General features: G+C 40.9%; 1 protein-coding gene across 1 annotated transcript in view; it reads left to right on the forward strand.

Moving 5' to 3' along the window:
- Positions 1–9,509, forward strand: part of LOC122868984 (major vault protein) — a 23,289-nt gene extending 13,780 nt beyond the window's left edge. Inside the window, exons 10-17 of the mRNA XM_044181503.1 lie at positions 1,069–1,304; positions 1,389–1,586; positions 3,551–3,695; positions 3,917–4,128; positions 5,352–5,468; positions 6,286–6,412; positions 6,951–7,139; positions 8,398–9,509. Coding sequence (XP_044037438.1) covers positions 1,069–1,304; positions 1,389–1,586; positions 3,551–3,695; positions 3,917–4,128; positions 5,352–5,468; positions 6,286–6,412; positions 6,951–7,139; positions 8,398–8,523 — 1,350 coding nt within the window. The 3' untranslated portion in view covers positions 8,524–9,509. The remainder of the gene's footprint in view (positions 1–1,068; positions 1,305–1,388; positions 1,587–3,550; positions 3,696–3,916; positions 4,129–5,351; positions 5,469–6,285; positions 6,413–6,950; positions 7,140–8,397) is intronic.
- The last annotated feature ends 445 nt before the right edge of the window (positions 9,510–9,954 follow it).

The raw sequence follows: 9,954 nt of genomic DNA on the forward strand, positions 1-9,954 counted from the left end.
ATAATAATAATAATTCTGGATTGATTTCTGGAAACACTGCTCTTCTAACCAGCTAACTAATTTAGATGGTTTCTCAATAATTTAAATGTTTTCATCTAAAATCCTTCTTGTATCAGTATTTTTCTCTTTAATCAATAAATCAATCAAACTTTATTTCTACAGCACCTTCCAACAACCGAAGCTGAACCAAAGTGCTGTACAACATTAAAAACAAGATAAAAAAATAATAATGATAATAATAAATTACTGACTACAGATAAATGTTAAGAACAGAACAAATCAAACGCAGTTATTCGTGTATAAAGAACCATTGGTGCTGCTGTTAAATGAAAGGCTCCTCATTTTTGACATCAGATAGAAGTCTTTGAAAACTCGTCCTTGTTGATGTGTTCAGGCGTTTGTGGAAAGTGTTGTTCGTCCGCTGTTGAGCATTAATCATGTTATACAAGAAAAGGCCGTCCAGCCGTGTTTGCCTGTGTTGGCTGATGTCTAAACTTCCTTGAGCACCTTCCTTGAACGCCCTCAGCAAGAGTCTGAAAAACCAGTTTGTCTACATCAAGCAAGGTTCAAGCTGACTTTCATGTTGAAATGAGCTGAACTCAGCAGCTAAAAGTAAATACAGATGTGCTGAAGCTGAGTCAGCAGCGAACATGTGATGAAATAAACTGATTTACAACCAACCAGTCCTGTGCTCTGATACAGTGTTGCATAGAGAGACACCAGGTTATAGATCTGCTGACCAATCACTGCTCTTCATTCTACGCTCCCAGTTCAGTTGCTGGGCTGATCGGATGTCTTCCCCCTGAATAGTTTCCCTCGTTTGACCTTTTTAAATCCCGTCTGTTTTCTTATCCTTTTGATAATCATCTGGTGATTCTCTGTTTGTATTATCTGTTGGTTCTGTGTGCAATATGCACTCTGTGTTTTCATTATTTGATCCATTTTTATTGATTAGCTGGCTTTTCTTAATGTGTTTTATTGGATTAAATTGACTGCACGTGCAGTTTCAATCTAACTAAAGCGCAGCGCTGAGTCCATTGTTCACCGGTGTGTGCTGCTGCCTCTCAGGTGCGAGCAGTGATCGGTCACACCTACATGCTGACCCAGGATGAGGAGTTGTGGCAGAAGGAGCTTCCAGCGAACGTCGAAACCCTGCTGGCTTCTTCTCTGGACCCGCTGGCCAACCGCTCGGACCGGACCACGACCGGAGACAGCGGGCCGAGGGACAAGACCAAGGTGGTCTCCTACCGGGTCCCCCACAACGCTGCCATCCAGGTCTACGACTACAGAGAGAAGAGGGCCAGGTGGGACTCCGGTTTCCGGTCCTGATGGAGGCATGTGGAGGTAGAACAATGAGCTGACGTGGTGTTGGTGTGGTCTTTCTTCAGGGTGGTGTTTGGACCAGAGATGGTGATGTTGGGACCTGACGAGCAGTTCACCGTGCTGTCGCTGTCCGGAGACAAACCAAAGAGGGCCAACGTCATCAAGGCCGTCTGCCTCCTGCTGGGGCCCGACTTCTTCACCGACATCATCACCATCGAGACGGCCGACCACGCCCGGCTGCAGCTGCAGCTCTCCTACAACTGGTAACTGAAAAACATCCGAACAGCTGGGTTGGGCTCTGTTCAGCACAAATAGACTAAAGAAGGTTAAAGGAACATTAAAGATAAGAGAATATGAAATGGCCAGATCAGGGCTGCGTCAGTCCTAAGCTTAGTGTTTGCTCTTACAGTGTTTAAAGTGTTTTAGCACCAAAATACCTCAAATATCTCCACCGTCTATTATTTTTTATTATTATTTAGTTCATTAGGTACACCTACCTTTGTTATTTCGCCAATCCTCAATGATATGAATGAGGTGGACAAAATAATAGAAACACCTGTTAGTATAACACAACACAGTCCAACAGGTGATGATCTTACAGGTGAATCAACACGTTTCAACACAAACTGAACATTATAACCTTCATGGAGGATTTCTTACAGGACTGTTAGTAGTTTTAGCTAGGTGTACCTAATAAACTGGCAACTGAGTGCATAAGCAAAGGCTTTTAAACATTCGGACTTACAAAAGTGCCTGTAAAGGATGAAGCTAAAATTGATAATGGGTAAAAAAAAAAAAAAATGCACCAAACCACAAGACAACGTGGGATAAAAACCAAAACAATCGGAACAGAACAATATGAGATGACGGCCAAATGAACCTTAAAGATCAACGCTTCACAACAACTAGCCTATCAGGAGGAGCGCTGACGGAGCCCACAGGACCTGACTTTCCCTCTCCTGTAGCCTATATTGATGAATTTTCACAACATAAAGCACATCCGTACAGTTGCAATGAAATATTGTGCTCCACCAACACATTAATTAACATGACTGCTGTTAATAATCTGCAGTCTGATTTTTAGTTATTTTTCAATTACAGCAAACTAACACTTATACATGTTTCAAAATAAAGGTCTTCCAGCAGAGAACAACATTATTCCACCTGAACTACTGAAAGTATTTTAATGTAAAACATCTGCAGGAACTATGACATCTGACGAACTGGACAAAACAATTCAAAAGGAATGCATGTCGCTATTCAAATCTTCAAGGTAGTTAAAGTATATGAAGGCAGTTTCAGAGTTTACAGCAACAAGGATATGCTGCTGTGTCTTGTATAATGAGTAAATGTGAGTACATTTACTCAAATAAAGTACAAGTACCTCAAATTTGTAGTTAAGTACTTTACTTGAGTATTTTCTTTTCATGCCACCTTCTACCTCCACTCCGCTACACCTCAGTGTAGTTACTTCACTACATTTATCTGACAGCTTTAGTTACAAATTAACATTTTTACACAAAACATATGAAGAGTTTATAAAATCTGATGTTTTGTTCTAGATTAAACTCCCCAACAGTTTATACAAGTTCAGCTGAAACGATTAGTCGATTGATTCCTCTGAACGACTGTAATAACTGTGATGTTTGTTAATAACGTCGAGCTTCGGACTGTCGGTCGGACACGACGACACGCTGAAGGCGTCGCTTTGGGCTCTGGGTCGTCGTGACGGCGTTTCTCACCGTTTTCACCAGTTTTCCAAACCGATCGATCGATCGACGGATCGACGGAGAAAAGAATCGGCAGATGGATCCAGAATGAAAAGCATCATCAGCTGCAGTCCGATACAAACCGGTTCAACATGAGCTCCAGCTCCACCAGCTGCAGCAGCAACATCCTGCTTTACATTAATGCACGAGGAATAATAACCTGATGATAGAATATATAACAGCACAGCAGCCACAGGGACGCTGCACTGCTTTAATGCTTTAAGGGCTTTTTCCTGATCACACTCGCACACTTTCACTGCAGTAACATTTTCAAAGTGCTTCAATTAGTTTTTCAAAACTCGGTAGGAGAAATTTCAAGTTAAATTTATCAGCAAACAAGCAAATGAAGACGCGTCTCTCCTGCCTGTCTTCTCCTTTATGTGTTTATGTTTTGTGACGTCTGGATACATTTTCCAATTGTATTAAATCTCTGACTGTGATCCCTCATTCCTCTTCAGGCACTTTGATATAAAGTCTCCAGCGGACTCTGCTGATGCAGCAGCTCTGTTCTCAGTTCCTGACTTTGTCGGAGACGCCTGTAAGGCCATCGCCTCCCGGGTCAGAGGAGCCGTCGCCTCCGTGCAGTTCGACGATTTCCACAAGGTTCGTATTTCGCTGTCCTCTGTTCTTCTGTCACCATCTTTGAGTTTTATATTCAAATACGAGCTGATTCGTTTTATCTTGGTTCGACTACAGCACCTGTTTGTTTGCAGTGTGCTGTTTCACATTGGTTAGAAATAAAAACGCTTCCACTTATTTACATAAAATCATAAAAAAGATCTTTACACTCGTCATCAATCTAAGATCTTCTTTTTCGTTTGCAGAACTCGAACCGGATCATCTGCTCGTCTGTGTTTGGCTTCGATGAGAAGCTGGCGGTTCGTTCCAGCCTTCGCTTCAGCCAGAACAACCTGGTGATCAGCAGCGTGGACATCCAGTCTGTGGAGCCCGTGGACCAGAGGACACGAGACGCCCTGCAGAAGAGCGTCCAGCTGGCCATCGAGATCACCACCAACTCCCAGGAGGCCGCCGCACGGTCCGAAACACACTCACACACACACCAGCACTGTTAAAGTTTGTCATTTCTGCAGGCAGCTAGGGATCATCAGACGCCCAGGTCCTTCTCTCCTATAAGGCACCTGTTGTAGAGGCGCTTCCATCTCATGGCGTCTGCAGGTCCTTAAAAGTAGAATCTGACATTTAGTGAAACCTTCCTGACGAGAAGATGCATTACAGTTTCATCTATGTGACCTATCTCCAGTACAGTGATGGGACAGGTTTAGCCTAGCTTAGCACAAACCTAGCTTTTTTACATCAAAAGAGGAGAAAAAAAATTCCAAACTACCTCTAAGCTAACAGGACCTAGAAGCTAACTCTAAGCTAACAGGACCTAGAAGCTAACTCTAAGATAACAGGACCTAGAAGCTAACTCTAAGCTAACAGGACCTAGAAGCTTATGCTAAACTAGAGACTAACCCTAACGTAAAGGGACCTGGAGGCTAACTCTAAGCTAAGGGGAACTTTAGTCCCCCCAAAAACGTGCTAACTTCTGCTAAAACCATAATTTCTCCTTTTCAACATTTCTATTTCTACATTATTTTTTTAATAAACAAGTCAGAACACGTAAATCAGACAGACTTTGAGGTGTTTGATGGAGCTAGGCTAGCAGTTTCCCCCTGTTTGGCGAGTGTCAGCTTTGTGTCTTCTTGTTTTTAAAGCTCGTGGCAGACAGACCAGACACAACAAGATAAAAATAAAAAGACAGTTATTACAGCATTTAAACATTTTTAGAGAACTTATCACCCACGGAGGATACTAGCGTGAGTTACAAACCTTTTTATTTAACATGTATAACAAATAAGATAATCAATGAGCTTTAGAGGTGTTGGTAGATGTTTCTTTTGTTTTACTTTGGACAGTCAGGCTAGCTTCTAGGTCCACTTAGCTTAGCATAAGCTTCCAGTTTCCCTTAGCTTAAAACTGGCTTCTAGGTCCTGTTAGCTAAGAAACTAGTCACCAATTCACCCTGTAGCCAGCTGGGTTTAGTGCAAATAGACTAAAACTACCTCTAAGCTAAGATGCAAATCAGAGACTTTTGGAGTTGTTTGGAAGCGTATTTCCCAAAATCTTAAATTATTCCTTTTACGATAGTTAATGTACTGGATGCAGTTACAGTCAGAAATTCCTTTATTTATCATGGAAAGAAACTAAAAAAAATGAAGAAGTTGTCCAGCGTCATGAGGTTTTCTCTGTGTGCAGGCACGAGGCGGAGCGTCTGGAGCAGGAGGCTCGGGGGAAGCTGGAGAGGCAGAGGATCACCGACCAGGCCGAGGCTGAGAAAGCCAGGAAGGAGCTGCTGGAGCTGGAGGCACTCAGGTAACCACAGGTTCACTGGGTTAACTGGTGAAGCACCAGTAGGAGGCGTTAAAGTCCCTCACATTGCAGACAGGACAGGTAACATTGCAGCTGCTTGCAGGAATAAGAATGGTGACTGAATTACCTGTTGTAGTCTTGATAAATTTAGTATAGTGTCCATTATATTATTATTCCATCAGTACAACAGCAAAGTCATGTCACACTCTGATTTAAAAACACTCATTTTTAACACTAATACTGTTTTTATACACAATAATTCCACTCACTTCTGTCACACTGGTCACACTGTGGGTTTTTCTGGAAAAAGGCAAATAACTTCTGTCACCTGCTACCTTCCTATTAACTAGTGGTGGAATGTAACTAAGTACATTTACTTAAGTAAAGTAAAGTACCACAAAACTGTACTTGAGCATTTCCATTTTATGCTACTTTATACTTGGAAGCCAATAATGTACTTTTTACTTCCTTTTTTTGGATATCTTAAGTTACTAGTTACTTTGCAGGTTCAGATTATTAATACAACTAATAAATTATGATGTATTATTATAGGTTAAGATAAGATATTCCACAAGCTAGCAGTATAAAGTAATTAAAATGCACTCCACCTTCATCAGCTGCAACATTAAAGTGATAAACACATTATGCAGAATAATATATATTATCGATGCATTAACGAGTACTTTTGGTACTTTAAGTATATTTTGATGCTAATGATTTTGTTCTGTTACAAGTAAAAGTCCTGCATTCAAAACTTGACTTAAGTAAAAGATGTGAGTACTTCTTGCACGTCTGTTATTAACCCCTGTGTGTGTTTCAGTGCTGCGGTGGAGAGTACAGGAGCTGCCAAGGCTGAAGCTCAGTCTCGGGCGGAGGCGGCTCGTATTCAGGGAGAGGCAGCGGTCAACGAGGCCAGACTGAAGGCTGAAGCTCAGAGGATCGAGGCGGTACGTTAAAATAACAACACCACAGTGTAGAAATACTTTGTTACAAGTGAAAGTCCTGCATTCAAAATATTACTTATGTAAAAGTACACGAGTATTGGCATCAAAATATACCTGAAGTACCAAAAGTAAAAGTAGTCATTATCCAGAATGGCTCATTTCAAAATAATATATATCATATTATTGGATTATAATTAGTGGCGCATTAATTTTTAAGCGTCACCATGTTGCAGCAGGTAATTTCAACTACTTTATACACTGCCGGGTAGCGTAATCCATAATAATACATCATAATTTATTAGTTGGTTAGTACATTAGTATGTAATGTTGTTGGATAAATGTAGTGGAGCTGAATTATAAAGTAGCAAAGTACAGTAAATTTACTACTCCACCACTGTATAATGTCAAACAGCCTACATGCAACACACCCTTTCAGGTAGGATAACTTTGTTAAATATAATATACATTTATGTTCTTACCTACTGGATCTTCTCACATTGTGTGTGTGTGTGTGTGTGTGTGTGTGTGTGTGTGTGTGTAGGAGGCGGAGCTTCAGCGGCTGGCGAAGGCTCGTGAGCAGGAGCTGAGCTATAAGAAGGAGATGGATGGTCTGGAGGTGGAGAAGCAGAAGCGTCTGGCTCAGATCGAGAGCGAGCGCTTCAGCCAGCTGGTGGAGAGTCTGGGCAGCGACACGCTGAAGGAGATCGCCAGAGCCGGACCCGAGCTGCAGGTACCGTACTACTACTGCTGCTGCGGGAAAAACACTACACCAACTTTATTTTGATACTCGACTTTTCAGTGGTAATGCAGTTTAGCAGAGCAAACTTTTATTCCAAACTTAAAGTACAAAGTCTGAGATGGGACAGTGATGTTCTGGTCAATTAGTTTCCACCATAAAGTTAAAATACATCAAGTAATTTTAATTTTGTCCTAACCGATCATTAGTGACTGTTGTCGAGTGAATGGATACAACACAGAAGAAGTCACCTTGGACTTGGACCTGGCTCTAAAATGTCAGCAAACAGTGAAAAATGTCCATGTTATCAGTGGATTAATCATAAATTAACATAATCATTTGTTGCAGCCTTAATCTCCATCACAACTTCCCACAGTCCAAAGCAACGTCTTCAAATGTCTTGTCAGTCCAAAACCCAAAGATGTTCAGTTTACTGTGATATAAACTGATATAACACAGCAGATAATCAAATTAGTTGCTGGTGAATTTTCTAAACTCAAGGTCCACTTTCTGAGGTATTTCCAGAGTCACATGATGACTGAGGAAGGCAATGGGAGACAGTAAAAAGCTCCAGGAACAGCTAAGCAGGTGGACCTTATGATTAGAGTATTTACCACAGATGTGTCAAAAACTACAAGCTGTCAGGCTGTATGCATCGCCACTAGATCCATTACTTTTGTAGAAATTCTCTGATTTAAGAAGTGCTACGACAAAGACCTCAGTTTTATCCTCACTTGTTGTCTGACAGTTAGATGAAATCCCAATCTGAAGCTGTAGTCGGCCCAAAATGTGCCAGGTGACATTTACAAGTGGTGTGGCCGAAGGCAGGAGGGGGACAGGAGATGGTGTGGGTAGGACTGAACATGAGCTGCAGGAGCTAGCAACAGTCAGTAACCTTTGTCACCGTCCTCACTCTCACGTCAGCATCAGCATCCCTCCGTGTGTTTTCTCACCTGCAGTTATAAAACAAGATTGTAGACAGACTGTTTCCTGAATGAGAGGTCAGTCCCACCTCCTCTCTCTGATTGGCTGGACAGCCTCATGATTTCATGATGTGTCAAAATTAAATCAGGCTGAATGTAGCTCGACCCATTTCACATAGAAATGAATGGGAAGCAAAATCCAGTCTCGCTGCACCAATAGAAGGCTCTGACTGGCGATTTGTTTTTAAATCCACCACACCTTTTTGAAATGCTCGTCACAATTTGAGCTTTAGACTTGAGAGACTTAGCGTCTGTTTCCCGTCCTCCAGGTGAAAATGCTCCAGGCTCTGGGGCTGAAGTCCACCCTCATCACAGACGGATCGTCACCCATCAACCTGTTCACCACAGCCAACGGCCTGCTGGGGGCTCTGCCGGGACAGGGACAGGGACAGTGAGGAAGAAGACCAAGCAGCGAAGAGAGGGGAAAATGTCCAAAAGTAAACCTCAACAGATGCAAATTTTTCTGACACACAGACACTTTAGTCATCAGACACGTGTTTCTGATGGGCGACGTTAAAGCAAGATAATGTGCCTTTTGCAGATTTAAAGATACGCTTCATGGCTTTGTTATAAAATAGTGCAAATCTCTGCAATAAAATCAACTCCTCCAACACAACAATGTCTTCACTTTGTCAGGCAGATATTAAAAATAATACGGATTATTAAAAGCATATGCATGTATGTGCGTGCTGAAACAGCTGTTCATCTTCGGTACTCCAGCGGAGAGTCATCCAACATTGTTTTACTGTAGGAACCCAACATACCTCCTTCCACTTCACAACTCTGTACCTCTCCACCTACCAACACTGTGATGACCAACACATTAAAGCTGTGTGTTACTTTACAGATTCACACTGACAAAATCAGCCCTAATCCCATCTTTTGAATAAACTGTCAATCTAGTTTTTGCTGACCTCCGATGGTTGAAATTGTCACCTCACTTCAATGATGTAGCTTTAAAAAAGAGGTCAGGGAAACAGTCTTTATCAGCCTGGCGTTACATTACTCTTTCTGGATGACTTTTGCACTTTCAGCTTTTCAGAATAAATGAGTACCAGAGGTTTACTTTTGGACAGAGAACCAGCATTAAGACGTTGTCATGGTGAAAACGTCGAAACATCTCTGCTGCAAGTGAAGAAGAATTGTGCCTACAAACAACTTGACAGTTTGTTTAGTCGTATAATCTGACAGCCAACGATTTATGTTTCTGCTTTGCACTACATCCACTAGAAATACAAGTAAACAGTTAATGTTTCCATAGTCGAAGTTAAACTTTCATGTTTCTGTGCAGTGGAAGTAAAATAAAAATGTATAGTCTGACTGCTTTTCTTTACCTAAGTGCTGTGTGTGTGTGAAGCCATTAAAGTGCTGCTGCTGTCCACGTCTTTGTCTCTATTTAGTTTATGAACATCAAACACTTTCACTCTTACGCTTCTCAGAGATTCAATTCAAAAGTCGTCAGATATTTACATCAGATATACATACATACATATATACATACATATATAGCTGTATATATATACACATGTATATTCATATGTACATACATACACATGCATGTGTATATGCATACATACATATATACATGCATACATAGTATGTATATATACATACGTATATACATACATACGTATATACATAAACACATGCATATGTATATACATACATGCATACATACATATATACATACATACGTATATACAAAAGTATGTATATACATACATATGTATATACATACGTATAAATGTATATACATATATACATACATACGTATACATAAATACATACTTATATACATACATTCATAAATATGTATATAATATATA

This window comes from Siniperca chuatsi, linkage group LG21 (genome assembly GCF_020085105.1).
Source record: "Siniperca chuatsi isolate FFG_IHB_CAS linkage group LG21, ASM2008510v1, whole genome shotgun sequence".
NCBI lineage: Eukaryota > Metazoa > Chordata > Actinopteri > Centrarchiformes > Sinipercidae > Siniperca > Siniperca chuatsi.